This window comes from Staurois parvus, unplaced genomic scaffold (assembly GCF_062004578.1).
Source record: "Staurois parvus isolate SC_StPar_1 unplaced genomic scaffold, SC_StPar_1.0 ptg000634l, whole genome shotgun sequence".
NCBI classification, from domain to species: Eukaryota; Metazoa; Chordata; class Amphibia; order Anura; family Ranidae; genus Staurois; species Staurois parvus.
Genome location: NW_028318430.1, coordinates 12924328 through 12943627, shown reverse-complemented (window position 1 = coordinate 12943627; position 19300 = coordinate 12924328). Strand labels below are relative to the sequence as shown.

General features: G+C 43.7%; 1 protein-coding gene across 2 annotated transcripts in view; it reads right to left on the bottom strand.

Annotated features, from left to right (window-relative positions):
* Positions 1–7915, bottom strand: part of CARS2 (cysteinyl-tRNA synthetase 2, mitochondrial) — a 98017-nt gene extending 90102 nt beyond the window's left edge. For both annotated transcript variants that reach the window (XM_089693583.1, XM_089693584.1), the window contains exons 1-3: positions 7561–7915; positions 3198–3248; positions 982–1099 (exon numbers count right to left, since the gene is read on the bottom strand). In XM_089693583.1, coding sequence (XP_089549709.1) covers positions 982–1099; positions 3198–3248; positions 7561–7769 — 378 coding nt within the window. In that variant the 5' untranslated portion in view covers positions 7770–7915. The remainder of the gene's footprint in view (positions 1–981; positions 1100–3197; positions 3249–7560) is intronic.
* Between the last annotated feature and the right edge of the window lie 11385 nt (positions 7916–19300).

The following is a 19300-nucleotide window of genomic DNA, read 5'->3' as shown; positions in this document are numbered from 1 at the left end:
GCAAAAAAATTCCAAATAAATTTAGGCCAATCAGTGTTCCACTTACACCAGAGTCCTCCTCAAAGTCCACCCTTATATCAGGCTCCCCATAAGTCCCCCTTTAAATGACAGTGGACAGTGCAAGGCAGGAGTGAGGTAAGACAGAAATTGAGCATGACTTTGAGCATGACCGACAGATTGATAGTCAGATGTCCAATCACACTTGGACTCTACAGATGCTACAGCACACTCAGTAAATAATCCCAAACCTCATAACAAAAGTGAGAAGGCTCCTGTGTCATAATGTAGACACCAGCTACAGAAGTGCAGTAAGGAGGATTCACAACATACATTAAAATACTTAATCCAGAAACAGACATTCTGCAAAAAGATTCCTCAGAATGCTGGTTATCATTGTGCTTAAGTGACACTAAACCATATCCTTATTTTTCAAAAATGGTCCATACACATCATCTACCTAATGGCCCTGTAGTTATTTTTTATGAAATTGTTTCTTACTGTATTCTTAATTCCTCCTTGTAATGTCCTCTGTAAGCTCCTGAACCTCTTCATTTCCTCTCATGTCCATTTGTTTGGAATGAGCAATGCATGTTAGTTGCAGTTATGTACACTGCTTTATGCACACTACAAATCCCATAATCCCTAGTCCCCAGTCCATCTTGGGAGTGAGCAAAACAAGGTGGCTACATCTCAACATTCAGTGGGACCATGGAGAACAAATGTAGCCACTCTCTAACAGGAAGTCAGGCAGTCTGCTCTCAGCAAACAAAAATGAATTTGGAAATTTGGAGGAGGCTGCCAAGCTTCTTTTGTGACCAAAAAATACATATTTGAATACAATGTTTTTTTTAAACCAGATTTTAGTATCACTTTAATGATATTTTAAACATCATAATGATCTACAGTACATGCTGAAGCAATGAAGATTACAATAAAAATAACAGTATAAACAAAAATCATATAAAACCATTCATCATTTACCTCTTTAGACCTCTTGATTATCTTATCATCAATATCTGTTATTACCATCACCATAACAATATCGATGCCAAAGAACTGGGTCATAACCCTCCGAATTATGTCAAATCGAACATAAGAGCTAAAATGAAATGAAAAAGGGTGAAAAATCTAAATCCACAGCTAGATTTAATTTGAAAAGATCAGAGTTATCAACCTCATCCAATTTTCTCAATTAATCAAATCAGATATTTAAAGGGTTTCTGAAATAAAATATTGAATATGAAATTTGTTCTATTTTTTTTTTTTTTAAAGGTATTCCAGTTTAGAACCCTTCTTGGAAACCAAAGCATGAACATCTTCAGCCCCTAATGATTACCAGCAGAGGTTTGTTTTTTTAAATAAGATCTTAAAAGAGAACTAAAAGGCACAACTTTTTCCTGATGTCAACATTGCAGCATACATATAATATAGCTCTGCCCCTATCTCCACCCACAGGACTTGTTTAAATCTATAAAAGGAAGTAAAGAGAGATCCACTCCATTCACCCTTTTATCCTTAAGATCTACACCTGTAAGACTATGATGTTAAGATAAGTGCCATTTCTGTCAAGTGAGTCAGAGTTTTCCTGGGTTCAGCGCAGTCCCACATCTTCGGTTGCTAAAGGCGCCAACAAAATAAGGAGCCCATTTGGTGGTCTTTTTGGGTTGAGAAGTTGTCTAACTAGAGAAGTCGCAACCTCATATGGTGCATCTGAGATGGTGTTTGGATGCTGTAGATCTCAGTTGGAGACTCATTGACTGCTTGCCCAAGAAGGCTCATCTCGAAGTTCAGGGCAGTGCATGCAAAATGTCTATGGACACCATCTGCAAAGCAGCAAGCTAGTTGCCGCAGTGCACCTGCCTCAGGCGCTACAGGGAAGATCCAGGGGGTTGCAAAATTAAGCTTCAGGCTTTCAGGTCCATTGTAATACAATTTGATTATACATTTTAGCTCTCCCTGTTTAACTCGTTAGGCATCATATGTATGCTGCCATGAAGGAGTTGGGAAAACTGAAAATTGTATCAAATGCTTACTGTAATTTTCCTTTCTCAACACCAATCTATGGCAGCCAATGAACCTTCTCTTTTGATCTTGTTATTTTTTTTATAGAGAATGGGACGGGCCTCTCGTTACTTCCTTGTATACATTTAAAGAGGTCGTTTGGGTGGAACTATATCATATGTATACTGCCATGGATTGAGATCAAAAAAGGAAATTTACGATAAGTATTTGACTCAATTTTCTGGAGTTTTTTTTTCCGGATAGGGTAAGGGAAAGTTATGACCACTGTAGGGATTATTTTTGCCATCTGTTTCCCTTCACTTTCTGGCCCATAACTAAAACAGGAAGTGAGAGAAAATCCCTCTAGTCCTTGACTGCCACCAGGGTTATCAGAACTAGTGTCACCATTGGAAGAATTCCCTATAGTTAGGGTTCTGGTGTCAATTGGGATTTTCTTTTACTCTCACTTTTGAAGATAATGGTTAAAGGGTCTAATAGAGAGAATTAACTTCCCTAATGGGGGTACAGACACCATTAAAAGCATGTCAGGCTTTTCTAATTCTAGGTTCTTTTCTGGGTTTTAGGCTTTTCTAGGTTCTAATTCCCCTCCACTCTTCCTAAATCCAAAAAAGTTTTGCCTTTAGTTTTACTTTAATGTCAGTGCTAAGGGCAGTGGAGTACCATGGCACCAAAGTCCCCAGGTACAAAGATGATGCTGCCACAGGCCAACACATATTGACTTGCCAGTGATGATGTCATTGTGCATGAACATCAGGAGCATATAGTCATTGCTCTTGGGCAAAGGAGGCTAGCGATCTGTCATTTCTGCACTGTCACCCAGTTTTTCCTGATGTGCACTCTCCAAAGGAATATGTTAAAAGTCCTACACCTTACCAAAGTGAAATATAATTACAAGTGGAAGTGAATTACTACATTTTATTATAACAGCAGCACAAAGGTATAAACTGTAATTTATACAGATTTTCTCAATACAAAAAACTCCAATGTTAATACTAAAAGCTATGTAGGATCCTATATATACACATTTACACCAACCTACCAATCAAATCATATACTGGAATTAAAATCCTGCTGACAGTTTAATAGGGATGTTTCTATCATTAATATGTAAAATGCCCTTGTCTGATACAAGTGTTCCTTGTATTTGATGACAAGGATGTAAAGTAATAGCTCACCATGCATGCCCGAGATGTGCATGATCATAAACTGTAGGCCCACAGCTATACCTGGAAGAAAGAATATACAGTCAAATCCTGGAATTTTATATAAAAAATAATCAACATAAAAAGAAAGCTCAGAAGGTAAAAAAGGTAGAACAGTCACTGGGAAGAGAAGCGAGCATAAGAGGAAATCACAAATCCTATTGCCTTGAGCTTAGCTTTGACTTCAAGCACAAATGTACATTGACAGTTACATTAGCCGTAGGATTTAATATATCAGAATCATATGAATGTGCCAGATCAAAGTCTAAATCTAAACGTTTTTTGTAAAGCCATACAGGCAGTTCTTATTAGAGACACTGCAATACAAAACTCATTAAAGTGGACCTGTTAGTGTATTTATTTTTTACAAATGTATTTTTTTGTTATTAAAAAACTACCTTTGCTTTTCAATCTGCAGCTCTGTATTTTTCTGTAAAATTCAATGCAAGAAGACAACCTGGAGGCGTTCTTTACACCTTTTTTACATTTCTATTTTATATACTTTTTATAGAGTTCTCCTCTAGCAGGGAGAAACAGATACTATGTGGGAAATTTACTAAGATTGGAGCAGTAGGAATCTGGAGCAGCTGTGTGCGGCAACCAATCAGCTTCTACCTTTTCTTTTCAAAGCAAAAGCTACAAGCTGATTGGTTGTCTTTCAAAGCTGCTTCAGAGTTTGTCTATGCCAGTTTCATAAAATTCCCCCTAAATGTATCTTTTTTTCCTCAAAGAAGAGAAACAGTACAGAGGCGGGTTCCAAAACTAGTAAGCACTGTGATTGGCTAACACAGTGATTACCTGATTGGTCCTCTTAGCTCCCAATCATTAGTCTGAGACCAGAAGCTGCTGGGGACAGCCCAGTCTCTGTGCTGAGAGCACATGATAGAGCATATATACATATATGTGGGACCATGAAAGAAAGACAACTTCCATGATAGCACATATGCATTCGATTGCCAAAGAAAAAAGCAGCTCATTATTTTACTTTTTTTTTTATTTACAAATAGAAGAAAAACAATAAAAATTGTACAGTGGCAATAAACAAATGAGTAAATGCACAAAAAAGGAAAAAAAAGAACACAAAGATATAAATTATGAAAAAAATCTAAACTACAATACACTCCCATTTATAAAACAGCACTGGATCCCTGGATAGGTAAGTGTCTTATCCACTTGCTGACCGTAGGCTGTCATATGACGTCCTCAGTTGCAGTGTTTATAACGGGATGATGCCTGCAGGTACAGGCATCACCCCGCTATTAAGATTTTCAGCCAGTGACTCCCATTTATGCACAAATGATTCTGTGGGTTGTGGAAGCAGGCCCCCCCCCCCCCACCCACCGGCTATCCTGTTTGGTCGCGGAGCCCAGGAGCGCTCCGACCGGCAGTGATGGGTAAACAGAATAAAGAGGGAGAGAGAGGGGAACTGATGTTGTTCCGCCCTGCCCGTGACCCCCAGGAACCAGAAGCAATGAGATTTCGTCCCTTCTGGTTCTGTCTCTCTGTTTACCTGGCTGCTAGCTGATCAGACCGATCTGTGTCTGATCAGCTGCATTGGAGGTCCTAGGAGAGACCTGAGGTCTATTAGACCCCAAATCTCTCCATAAAGAGTACCTGTCATGGCCCATGCTGTCACAAGGGATGTTATTTAAAGAAACTGCAAAAAAAAAAAAGATTTAAGATAAAATAAATAGAAATAATAAAGAAATAAATGTAAAGTGTCCATCCCCCCGTACTTACGCGCAAATGTGAAAGCATACATAAGTCCTGCGCGCATATATATATATATATATATATATATATATATATATATACGGTGATCACACCACACGTGAGGTATCGTTGCGAACGCTATAGCGGAAGTAATCATTTTAGCACCAGACATCCTCTATAACTCTAAACTGGTAACCTGCAAAAATTTTTAAAGCGTTGCCTATGGAGATTTTTTTTAAGTACTGTAGTTTGGTGCCATTCCACGGGCGTATGCAATTTTAAAGCATGACATGTTTGCTATCTATTTAATCGGTGTAACATCTTTTACCAACAAATTAGGTATTATATTGTGCTTGTGTGCAATAAAAAGTGTATTTTTTTTTTTAATTGCATTTTTTTTTTTATGTCACTGCATGACATAAAAAAAGTGCAAAACCCATAATTTTATTCTATAGGGCCTCTGCTAAAAAATATATTTAATTTTAGGGGGTTCTGAGTAATTTTCTAGCAAAAAACAAAAAAAATGTAGATGTTTACATGTAGGAGAGGAGTGTCTGAATTGGCTTAGGCAGCAAGAGGTTAATAACAAAAGCCAGCAGCTACAATATTTGTTGACTGGATGTTCAATCATTTTCTTTTACGGCTCTTAAGGCCTTAGACCATGCGTCAAACACAAGGTCTGTGGGCCTGAATCTGGCCTGAAGAGCCATCTCATGTGACCCTTACACCTCTCCCGAGGAACCCCTCGTCTCTGTAGCTACAGGCATCATCCCGGTATCTTTTTTTTTTTTTGGCCAGCAATCCTCTGTAAAGTAAAAGCAATCCTAGCGACTAATTAGCTGCCAGGTTGCTTCTACAAGCCTTTCTCTGATGCCTTCCGGGACTCTCCTGTGTGATCGGGGAGCCTGAGTCTAAATTGAGGTGCTATTGCCAGCTTACCATATAGCTGAAGGGGCCCCCAGAACATCCCTGATCATCTCTATGGTATTAGAAATCAGAAGCAACAGGTATTTTGTCACATTCAGGGTTCTCCAGAAGTCAACAAAGCCATTTTTGGCTTGGGAAAGCATCTGCTCACCCCGATCTTGGTGTGATCAGATGCTTTTAAGGGCAGAGGAGAGATCTAGATCTCTAGACCCTAGATCTCTCAGTAAAGAGTACCTGTCATTGCTTATTGTTACATGGGATGTTTACATTCCTTGTGATAATGATGCCTGTAAATGTGATACTAACATTTATTGAGACAGTGTAAAAATAAATGTAATAAAATAAATAAAAAAAATTTCAAAGCGCCACCAACCCAACCCACCAACCCGTGTTCACACTCAAAGGTGAAAGCATACATAGGTTGTGCATGCATATGTTTGCGCCACATGTGTGAGGTGTTGCCATGAACAGCAGGGCCAGAGCAATAATTTTAGCACTAGACTTCTTGTGTAATGCTAAACAGATAACCTGTTCTACGGTCGCACGCAATTCTAAAGCATGACATGTTAGGAATCTATTTACTCAGCGGAAATCATCTTTTAGTCTAGGTTCACACCTATGCGTTTTCCCCTTCTGTTTTGCAGAAACGCACAGCAGTCCATTTAACATGATGACCTATGGGACAGGTTTACATCTCAGTGTTTTTACCCAGTGCATTTTTTTTGGAAGGGTCAGGGACTTTTTTTTAAAACACAAAACCTTGCGTTTTTGGTTCTATAGACCAGTGTTTCTCAACCTTTTTTCAGTCAAGGCACCCTTTAAAATTATGGAGGACCCCATTCTAAAATGTGAAAAACTATTCGAATTGTTTTCTATAACGCAGCAACAGCCACGCATGTAGAGCACCCAACATTAGAGATGATTTATTCTTCCAAAGCAAATACACTTTTGCACACTGGTACTAAGTAGTATTCCAGTGTTTCTCTTCTCCCTCAGTTTTTCCCCATCATTGAGCTAATGTGACCCCAGCACTGATGGAGAGGGGGGGGGGGGGTCAAACTAGGATGCTGTGCAGGCAGCTGACATCCTCCTTATCAACTGATGATGTCATTGATTGTCAGGACGCTGGTGGCTAGAAGGTGCACAATAAAAACCTGTGACTGTGTAACAAGAAGGCAGGCTTATTCCACCCGCTGGCTTTTTTTATACATTTTGCCAAGGCACCCCTGAAGAAACCTCTGGTTGAGAAAGGCTGCTATAGACTATAATAGAGACGCTGCAGAAAAGCATTTGATGAGGTTTTGATGCGTTTTATTCTGCCCAGCAACAAGTTGAAAAAAAAAAGCAGCAAAAACGCAGTAACGCATGTGCAAAAACGCAAAACGCACCGCAGAAACTGATCAAACGCAAACTGCATAGGTGTGAAGCTAGCCTTATATTTTACCAATTGGGTATTATATTGTGAGGTTTTGTGCACTAAAATTCATTACATTGTATTTTTAAAAAAGACTGAATGTATTTCTATATTGAGTTCCAGATACAACCAGCTCATTGAGGGCACCGTACTGCTGACGCAGCCCACCATGAAATCGAGTCTGACCCCCGTCTTGTTGTGTTTTCATGTTCGGGAACTATGGGCACCTCCCTCCCCCATACAACAGACAGCAGACAGGTACAATATGAGCGGACATCTAACCATGTGGCTGCAGCCGCTGAGTGCACTCTGAGCTCTTCCTTCTTCCTGCTCAAACTGTTGTACACCTGTATCCCCGTATCATGTCCACTAGGGGTCGCCCCACGTCCAGCAGCGGCAGATGTACAGAGGTTTCCAGGCCGGATGTGTCCTGCTCTTCCGTGTAGCAGAGCGGAGTATAACCTCCAGCCAGCCCGGCTCAGGCACTGCATTCTCCTGCAGACGCCGGGCAAGGCGCTCCTCCTGGAGTGTTTCGAGTCCTAGAGCTACAGTAAATGACACTGGAAGTGTTGTCACACCATAGTAGGATCTTCACATGCAGAGTCAGTGTAGAAGACAACTCCTCCTCTTCCTCTGCTCCGCCCATCTTTACCCTGTCTGTGTGTGACACGACTACCCTGCTCGTTGTCTCCCATACTAACAATGACACTGCCTGCTCAGACACAGAGGAGCTCCTCCTGCCTCTCCTCACAGACAGCAATGGAGGGGGGACACAGAGCGAGCAGGCTGAAATTAGAACCACAGCTTCACATACACTGAGACATTATGGAGGACACCACTGCTGATCAGTCTCTGGAAAATTCCGTATGTGTGGATGTCATGGTACTGTATTGTCTCTCGTACCTCCAAGAGGGTCAGGACTTTTACATGGGGACAAACAAATGGCAGCTGCCCCAACCTATAACTGCCCTTTGAAGCAAGGAGCACATTGAGGGGAGACGCATATCAAACAAAATAAAAAAATCCCAGCTCAACATACCGAGCAGCCTGCAACCAACCAAATTGTCCTGTCTAACAGTTCACGTTTGCACACATTTGCAGATACATGCGTAAGCTGCAGAGCCACTTCATGGCACCCCAGTATCTACAGTGCCTGAGAGCCTTCATAGTAACAGCACGTGTAAAATAAAGGATGGACAGGGGGCAGGTAAGGCCGGGAGCCTCCACAGTAGCAGCACGTGTATAATAAAGGATGGACCGGGGGCAGGTAAGGCCAGGAGCCTCCACAGTAGCAGCACGTGTATAATAAAGGATGGACCGGGGGCAGGTAAGGCCGGGAGCCTCCACAGTAGCAGCACGTGTATAATAAAGGATGGACCGGGGACAGGTAAGGCCTGGAGCCTCCACAGTAGCAGCACGTGTATAATAAAGGATAGACCGGGGGCAGGTAAGGCCGGGAGCCTCCACAGTAGCAGCACGTGTATAATAATGGATGGACCGGGGGCAGGTAAGGCTGGGAGCCTCCACAGTAGCAGTACGTGTATAATAAAGGATGGACCGGGGGCAGGTAAGGCCGGGAGCCTCCACAGTAGCAGCACGTGTATAATAATGGATGGACCGGGGGCAGGTAAGGCCTGGAGCCTCCACAGTAGCAGTACGTGTATAATAATGGATGGACCGGGGGCAGGTAAGGCCGGGAGCCTCCACAGTAGCAGCACGTGTATAATAATGGATGGACCGGGGGCAGGTAAGGCCTGGAGCCTCTACAGTAGCAGCACGTGTATAATAATGGATGGACCGGGGGCAGGTAAGGCCTGGAGCCTCCACAGCAGCAGAACGTGTATAATAAAGGATGGACCGGGGGCAGGTAAGGCCGGGAGCCTCCACAGTAGCAGCACGTGTATAATAATGGATAGATCGAGGCAGGTAAGACCAAAAGCCTCCACAGTAGCAGCACGTGTATCATAATGGATAGACCGGGGCAGGTAAGACCGGAAGCCTCCACAGTAGCAGCACATGTATAATAATGCATAGACCGGGGCAGGTAAGACCAAAAGCCTCCACAGTAGCAGCACGTGTATAATAATGGATAGACCGGGGCAGGTAAGACCGGAAGCCTCCACAGTAGCAGCACGTGTATAATAATGGATGGACCGGGGGCAGGTAAGGCCTGGAGCCTCCACAGCAGCAGAACGTGTATAATAATGCATGGACCGGGGGCAGGTAAGGCCTGGAGCCTCCACAGTAGCAGCAAGTGTATAATAAAGGATAGACCGGGGGCAGGTAAGGCCGGGAGCCTCCACAGTAGCATAACGTGTATAATAAAGGATAGACCGGGGCAGGTAAGGCCGGGAGCCTCCACAGTAGCAGCACGTGTATAATAATGGATAGATCGGGGCAGGTAAGACCGGGAGCCTCCGCAGTAGCAGAACGTGTATAATAATGGATGGACCGGGGGCAGGTAAGGCCGGGAGCCTCCACAGTAGCAGCACATGTATAATAATGGATAGACCGGGGGCAGGTAAGGCTGGGAGCCCACCACTCCTCAAAGGCACAAGGTGCTCCGGACACCCAGTATAGAGCACAATGGCCACTTTGCAACCAACCTATAGCAGTTCTGCTACAGGGCGGCAGGGATTTGCAAAATCACGTATATATATACATGATTTGCATTTCCAGGTAGGTGACGCGCGTGCTCCCTACCCGCACCGCTATTGGCTCTTTGGCATGTCAATCACCATCTCTCAGCCAGGACTCATTTACTGTTGGTGGAGCTGACGGGAGAGGTATATGTGTAAACAACAAAGATCTCTCCCCTGTCAGCACGAACAGACTGCTTTGTATTGCTCTGCACAGCAGAGCAATACAAAGCAGCATGTTCACTTAGTAAAACACAGCACACTGTTAGGGCCGGTTCACACTATAGAAACGCAGTCCAGATGCATTCCAAATGCGTTTTTGTATGTGCGTTTTGAAGCGTTCCAGTGTTTTTTATGCATTTGAGTTCAATTTTTCATCTCTTTTCCTTCAATTTAAATAAGTACATGTGCGTTCCAGTGCGTTCTGGTATGTTCCAGTGCATTTTGAAGCGTTTTACTGCATTCCAGTACAGTTCTGTGCAGGAAAAATGCATCATGTACTTTTTTTCTGCACCTGGAATGCACTGGAACTGCAAGCACTGATGTGAATTATGACATTGACAACCACATAACCTACTTTCTATGCATTTTGGATGCAGAAAAAATGCAACTGAAACGCATTTAGTGTGAACCAGGCCTTAACCCTTTGATCGCCCCAGATGTTAACCCCTTCTTGTCCAGTGTCATTAGTACAGTGTTAGTGCTTTTTATTAGCATTGATCACTGTATTAGTGTCACTGGGGATGTCAGTGGCAGTTAGTTCCCACCAAGTGTCAGAATGCCCACCGCAGTCCCACAATAAGTCGCTGATCGCTGCCATTACTATTACAAAAAGAAATCCAGTATATATACCACCGTTTGTAGATGCTATAATTGTCATGTAAACCAATTAATTTGTTCATATTGCGATTTTTTTAAGCAAAGACATGTAGCAGAATACATTTTGGCCTAAATTTAAGAAATTAGATTTTTTATATTTTTTTACTGGATATGTTTTATAGCAAAACGTCAAAAATATTGGGGTTTTTTTTTCAAAATTGTCAGTCTTTTTTTGTTAATACCAAAAAATAAAAACGCACAGGTGATCAAATACCAACAAAAGAAAGCTCTATTCAGCGTTGCATGATCGCGCAATTGTCAGTTAAATTATCGCAGCGTCGTATTGCTAAAAATGGCCTGGTCAGGAAGGGGGGTAAATCCTCTGGAGGGCAAGTGGTTAAAGGTACAGGGGCGCACTGGACACCCAGCATAGAGCACAATGGCAGTTAAGGTGTCCAGTGCACTCCTCACCAGTATACTAACATTACAACCAAATGGCAGCTGCCCCGATCTTTAACTGGCCTTTGCAGCAAGGAGAACATTGAAGGGAAACGCATATCAAACAACAGGAAAGAAAAATTCCCAGCTCAACATACCAACCAGCCTGCAACCAACCAGATTGTCCTGTCCAGTTCACATTTGTACACATTTGCAAATACATGCGTAAGCTGCAGAGCCACTTCACGGCACCCCAGTATCTGCAGTTCCTAACTGGGAGTCTCCATAGTAGAAACATATGTATAATAATGGATAGACTGAGGGCAGGTAAGCATGGAGGGAGCCCACCCCTCTTCAAAGGCACAGGGGCACACCAGACACCCAGCATAGAGCACAATGGCAGCCAGGGTGTCTAGTGCGCCCCCCACCAACATACCAACAGTACAAACGACAACTGCTCAAATCTATAACTCCTTAGGAGCAGAGGAACATGGGCTTGGAGATGTGGCAAAATGACAAACACTACAGTGTTAACCTGTCCAAATCCACTTCTGTTTTTCATTCTCTTTTTCACAAGGAGATCTGAACACTGTAAATGCTTTAAAAACACATGCTGAGCACTTTACAAACATGACTCTAGCGTTGTTGTTTTTTTTTACTTGTTTAGCAGTCATTTATGAAGCAGTGCTAATAAATTCTATCAAGGCAGCAGGCTGCAGCAAGACCTAGAGAACATGTCCTGCCTTATATGCTCATTCACACTTGCCTCAATGTCTGAAGAGTGACCTGCATTTGGATCGCTCTTCAGAGAGGATTTGACAGGTGGTGAGGAGGCATTGTTCTTACCCACTCACCTAGTGGTGCATTTAGGTTTTGTGCTGCCCTAGGCTTTACAAAAAATCATGTGCAAACCCCCATCCCCAGCTAGCATCTCCCCTCCCACAGGCAGGGCCCCCTCTCCCATCCACAGCCAGCACCCTCTGGTCAGCTCTCCCCGGATCCCCTCACAGACAATGGGCAAAGCAGAGCTCCGGCTGCTCCCAGGCTGCACTCACCATCCAGCCGCTCGGCCCCTCCTCTTTACCAGCTTTGGCCAGTGTGTGCCCTGCAGAGCCGGCGGCTACCGCCCTCGTGGATCAGATCCCATGTAGTGGAGACTGCTGCAAGCAAGCAAGCCTGCAAATATAACGGCTCCTGTGTGCCACTGCTGGGGGGCGGCACTACCCCCCTGGAAGATGCTGCCCAAGGCAAAAGCCTTTTTTGCCTTGCGGTAAAAACACCCCTGCCCTCACCTCCTGCTTTAGCCCCTTCCAACTCCACTCTAGCATACGGTATCTGCATGCATTGTGGTAGGGGTATGTGTCCTGTCCCAGGCGCTGCCTCTTCAGCTGCAGTGGGTGGAGGGTGACAATAAAAACGTGGCCCAACTGCAGGATTTTATTGCCCCTCAATCGCTTGTGTGAATAATCCCTTCTTGATGCAAAGTGAAGCAATGTACTCTCCTACCAGACTGCCATTGTTTTCATTACTTAGTGTGTTGGCCAGCAGTATGAGAGCATTATGTTTTTGCCATACCACTTAGCCTACATGAAACAGCTCTTAGGCTTAAAGGTGTGCCTCTGGCACCTGCTTTGCAGGGAGAAGAAACAGGCAGATTTCTGTTCCCTGTAAACACAGAACTCTGTGTGTGATTGGTCACAGCCGATCAGCTGACTTCAACCAAAATCATTGGCTGAAATCAGCTGCCAAACTCATGCTGTGTCCAGTCACAATACAGGTCGGCAGGGGACATGCCCCAAACCCAGAAGAAAGGTGGTGATGTACCAGTACATCTCCCGGCCTGCAGCTGACGTCCACTCGCAGCACGACTACTCTAGTGCAGGCGGCAAGCAGGTAAAAAAAAAAGGTTGTCAGTGTAGGTGATACGAGGAAATGAACTTTAAATGTAATCTTCAGCCACAATGGAAATGTTGCAGTGCAAGCAGTAGTTGACATACCAGTACCAGCAGGAATGTGATGCTCCTGAACTCTTCTAGAAGTAGAGCAAGTCACCCGTGTAAAGGACCTGAAACAATCAGCTCAATGACTTGTTCATCTTAGCAATTGTAGTCACTTGTGGATGATGGAATCAAAGTACTGATCACTCCTCCACCACATTCCTCACTGCCTAGTACCAGTGCGCCTATTGCTGTTGTTTGTGGCACTGGTGATGTTTTGGGTCCTTCTTCTAAACCTCAGCAAGCTGTATTTGAAGACTATGAGCTGTGTGAAAGCTCTCAACATTTCCTGTGATAAGGAATTTGACTTGGATGAGGAAAGGAATAAAATTCTAACTGGTGGACCAATGGTGGTTCCAATGGTAGAGCCTAAAAACGTAAAAGTATAACTAAAGGCAAAACTTTTTTTTTTTTTTTTTTTAGTATAGGATACACTGGGGAGGGATTAGAACGCCTGTCAGGTTTTTATTGACATTTTCCCTCTTCATTTCTCTACTTTACTTCACCAAAAGTGAAATTTTGGGTTGTCATCAGAACATTATAAGAGCGGAAACCTTCCAATGGGGACAATAGCTCTGCTGACAACCATCACCATCAACCAATCACCTTGGAGGGATTTCCTTCCACTTTTTGTTTTGGCTATAGAACAGGAATTGAATGGAAGTTTCCCCAATAGGACACAAAAAAAGAATCTGAAGGCTCATGTACACTGCAGCCGATAAACTCACATTCAGGAGCTTTTCTGCATTTTTTTCAGCAGCCCCTGAACTCTCCCTAATGTTTTCCTATGTGTCCATGTACACACGGTCGTTTACAGGCAGTTGAGTTTACAGTCATTTTTTTGAACGCACCAAATTTGCATTCAGTAGTAGATTTTACCGGCATTTCAAATGCCAAACACTTGTAAACACAGTTATCCTCATTTACAAGCATTTGTGTTTAGACACGTTTTTTGACAAGTCCATATCCAGATCCTTTTTTCTTAATCAAAAATGCATGCAAAGCATTTTCCATGTATTCAAATGGACCTAGTACACCAGTGCAGTCAGTTCCAGGTTTCGCATGAAGGAAAAAATGGTAGAACGTGCTGCATTATGCTCATGATGGGATCCATAGTGAATACAACCAGAAAAGACAGGTAATCTGAACACATACTGCTCTCTCTGCTTCTGCTCTCTCTATTTCTCTCAAAATGTCTGAAATAGTTAATTTTTTACTATTTGTCAGTGCATTCTGGGCATTTGGAAAGGTCTCCTGAGGTATTCTTTTAAAAACGCTTCTAAACGCGCATAAACACGGCTAAACTGATGTTTTTTAACCTACGTTTTCCAGCAGTCAGTTTCCATCGTTTGAGTTTTCCAAATGCCCCGTGTACATGAGCCCTGACAGGGGTTATAACCCAAATGCGATATCTCCTGCGCTCCGGGACCCAGATCGGTGGTAAGTAGATGGAATCAGACTCCAAAAAAGCAAGGAGGAGACCACCGAAATAGTTAAGGTCGTGCAGCTCCACACCAAGGCTGGGGAAGCCCAAACAGAACTGTGAGGAAGAACAAAAAAGAAAAAGAAGCGCACCAACCTTGCGCATTACCTCAGTAACCAAAATTTATTAATAAAAGAATGGTACTCACAAACAGCGAATAAAAACAGGCATGTCAGTCCTCAAAGGGACTTTAAAGGCAAGATGCAAATGCGAATCCCATCATGGAGGAAGCCACTCAGTACAGCTGACGCGTTTCGAAGGACAAGCCTTCTTCCTCAGAGCTGAAGGCTTGTCCTTCGAAACGCGTTTGAAGGACTGACATGCCTGTTTTTATTCGCTGTTTGTGAGTACCATTCTTTTATTAATAAATTTTGGTTACTGAGGTAATGCGCAAGGTTGGTGCGCTTCTTTTTCTTTTTTGTTCTTCCTCACAGGGGTTATAACCCTCCCTTACTCTATTCAAAATAAATACAAATGTTTTGACTATAATTCCACTTCAAGGCTACTTTCACATTGAGGAGCTCCTGAAGTGCTTTAGTGCTAAAAAAAAAAGCACCAGAAAAGCTCAAGAAAAATGTTTCCCTATGTATGTCTGTATTTTTTCACACTGGGGCATTGCATTTCTGTTTTGGTGTAAAAACTCCTGCTTGCAGCATCTTTGTTCAGTTTAAAAAAACACTCCAAAAACGCCTCTTCCCATTGAAATCAATGGAAAACGCCACCGAGAAGCGTTTTTGGTGTAGTTTTTAAGTCACGTCCTTTAAAAAATGCTCAGAAAGCATGGCAAATGTGCGGTAAAAACGTGGCAAAAATGCATATGCATTTTTGCGGCAGATCAGTGTGAAAGTAGCCTAAAACAGACAGGATTCCACTTACACAGACTTTCAACAATGTTTCAGGCTGTACCACACCACAAAGACTATGCACACATACAGAATAGTGATACACACGGGCATTTGCAGGCATTAAATATGCCTAGAGTCAAATTCCCAGCATATTATTATTATACAGTATTTATAAAGCGCCAATAGTTCGCTCAGTGCTGTACATTACAAAGGGGACAGAACATGTGACAGAACAATACCAATACAATGTGATACACGAGGGGTTCGAGGGCCCTGCTCTTTCGAGCTTACAATCTAGGAGGGAGGGGGTGGTGGCACAGGAGGAGATAGCTGTGGGGGATGGAGTGGTAGGAAGAGTGGAGGAGGTCGGAAAGTTAGCAGGGGGTGGGGTAGGCTTCCCTGAAGAGATGGGTTTTCAGGGTGCGCCTAAAGGAGAGGAGAGTAGGTGATAATCTGATGGGTTGGGGCAGGGAGTTCCAGAGGATGGGTGACACCCTGGAGAAGTCCTGGAGGCGGGCATGGGAGGAGGAGACCAGGGAACTAGAGAGAAGGAGGTCTTGTGAGGAGCGGAGTGTACGTGTTGGGCGGTACTTGGATATTAGGTCAGTGATGTAGTTTGGAGCAGTATGGTGGACAGCTTTGTACGTCAGCGTTAGGATTTTGAATTTGATCCGTTGCGCAATCGGAAGCCAGTGGAGGGATTGGCAGAGGGGGGTGGCGGAAATGGAGCGGTTGGAAAGGTGAATGAGTCTGGCAGCCGTATTCAGGATCGACTGAAGCGGGGTTTAGCCAGCGGCGAGGTAGGCCAGTGAGGAGGGAGTTGACATCATTTGACGCCCTCCCAGAACTGGATAACCGCGCTGTAGCCATCATTTGGCTATAGCACGGTTAGCAAGTGGTTAACCTACCAGCATGTCTTTGGAGTACAGAATACAGAGGTTTTGCCTTTAGAATTACAGGGGTTAGACAAAAAAATGGAAACACTACATGATTTGCAGGTGTGAAAGTGACAATATGTTTTGTGTTGAAAGTGGAAGTGATGTATCATTCTTTTGCTTCCGCTGTGTGATGAGACACCTAGCTAACTGCTGGGAAGCCTCAATTTCGTCATTCACTGCATGCGCATCTAGTAATACAGAGTCATGTCAGAGCTTACTGAGCTTTAACTACTTGCCAACCACAGATAGCCGAATGACGGCTACACTGTGGCCGGCCTCCCAGAACGCACTCTCGGGGGCGCGCACCCGGCGATCTCCGTGATCACTGTATCCTACGGACACAGCTGATCATGTGATGTGGTAAAAGGCCAATCACAGCGGCCTTTTACCACGTGATCAGCCATGTCCAATGACACACTGATCACCGGGAAATGCAATTGCCAGTTCTTGGCAGAACTTTCCTCACGCTGTCAGATTGTGAGGAAAGTACTACCGAGAACCAGCAGTTGTCAGAGCAGGGATCGGCACCGATCATCAGGGCACTGATGATTGGTGCCTAGCAGTGCCACCCACCAGTTCCGCCCACCTGTTCCCAGAAGTGCCACCCACCTGTGCCCAGCAGTGCACCCACCTGTGCCACCCAGCAGTGCCACCCACCTGTGCCCACCAGTGCCACCCCACTTGTGCCCACCAGTGCCACCCACCTGTGTCCACCAGTGCCACCCACCAGTGCCCATCAGTGCAGCCCAGCAGTGCCACCAGTCAGTCCCCAGCGGTTGTGCCAGTCAGTGCCCAGCAGTTGCGCCAGTCAATGCCTGTCAGTGCCCAGCAGTGATGCCAGTCAGTGCCACCTATCAGTGCCGCCTATCCGTGACACCTCATTAGTGCTGCCTATCAGTGCCACATATCCATGCCACCTCATTAGTGCCGCCTATCAGTGCTGCCTATCAGTGCCGCCTATTAGTGCCCATCAGTGCTGCCTCATCAACGCACATCAGTGAAGGAGAAAAATTACCTGTTTGAAAAACTTTATAATAGAAACAAAGAAACTTTTTTTTTCTAATTTTTTTCAATTTTTTTGTTTATAGCGCAAAAAGTAAAGCACCCAGCAGCAATTAAATGCCACCAAAAGAAAGCTCTATTTGTGAGAAAAAAATGATAAAAATTTCATATGGGTGCAATCTTGCATGACCGCACAATTGTCAATCAAAGTGCGACAGTGCTAAAAATTGGCCCGGTAAAGAAGGGGTATAAGTATCCGGTAGGCAAGTGGTTAATGAGGGCAAATTGCTAATGCCCACTTAGCTGGAGTCTCTGTGACTGAAGGTACAGTATCAAAGGTTATGACGGCATATACAGTTTTTGGGAAAACATCGTCTGATGAGCATAAGCGACATGGTCAACTGACCAAAAGAGACAAAAGGACATTGGACAGGATTGTGAGCTGGAAAACAACTGCTGCCAAAGTGACTGCAGAGCTCAATCTCAGTCCTGTGAAGACTTCTTGTTTTTTATCAATTTTTACACTGTGGTTTCCACAATACAAAAAGATTTTAAAGAGCAGCAATGGTTGTGCAGATCACTTCTATGGAAAAGTATCACTATGGTGTCTTTGCTCTGGTGACATTATGTAAAAAAAACATTGTAACAATTATAACTTTCATCAAAACAAGTGCAGTGTAATTTTGATGACATTGTACTGCTTTGCCAGTGATCATGTACAATGGCTGATTGCTTTGACTTTACTTTATTACAGTGCCACCCACATTGCCTCTGATCACCCCCACAGCAGTACAATGTCACCAGACCAGTTCTGCCAGTCAATACCCCTAATCATCATCACAATAGTCACAATGTTCCTGATCACTGCCACACCAGTCACAGTGTTTCTGATCATCGCCACACCAGTCATGTTGTCCCTGGTCAACACCACATCAGTCATAGTGTCCATAATCATTGCCACACCGGTTACAGTGTACCTGATCACTGCCACAATGGTTACAGTATCCCTTATCACCGCCACACCAGTCCCAGTGTCCCTGATCATTGCCACACCAGTCATAATGTCACCATAAGGACTTGTTCACATGTGTGATGCTCTCTGATGAGCCATTTGTGTTTGGATCACTCTGCAGAGAGCATTTGACAGGCAGTGAGAAGTAAATATCTTATTAAAATGACCTCTTTTTTTCATTTTCATTCTGCATTTTCCAAAAACTGCTGCCAAAAATGAAGTTTTCAAAAGACTCACAATGCCTCTGAAAAATACCTAGATTGTTTCCTCTCCAAAATGTGCTTATTTTGTGAGTGTTTCTACTGTCCTGGTGCTCCAGGGCCTCTAAAAATGTGATAGGTGGTCAGGAAATTAAATGAATGTCTAATTTATGCCTGAACGTGCTCCTGTGATTTTGGGCCTCCTTATACGGTTAGGCTGTGGAAAATTCTCACGCATGCGGTATCGCCATACTTGAGAGGATAAATAGAATGTGCTTTGGGGTGTAATTCTACGTATGCCTACAATATGTTTTAGAAGACAACTTTGTGAACAGAAAAAAAACTTTTCATTTTCTTACCTGCCCTTTTTCAAAAACTTGTGGCAAAAAAAAAACATTTTCAAAAGACTCACTATGCCTTTCCGAAAACACCTTAGAGTATTTGCTTCCAAAATTGGGAACATTTTGTGAGTGTTTCTTCTGTCCTGGCACTTCAGGGACTCAAGAAATATGATAGGTAGTCAGGAAATTAGATGTGTAAATTATGCGTAATTTATGCTCCTTGAAAGCACAATGGTGCACCTTGGATTGTTGGCCAGTCTATGTGGCTAGGCTCAATGAAATGGGGAGTGCAGCGCTACAAAAAGTAA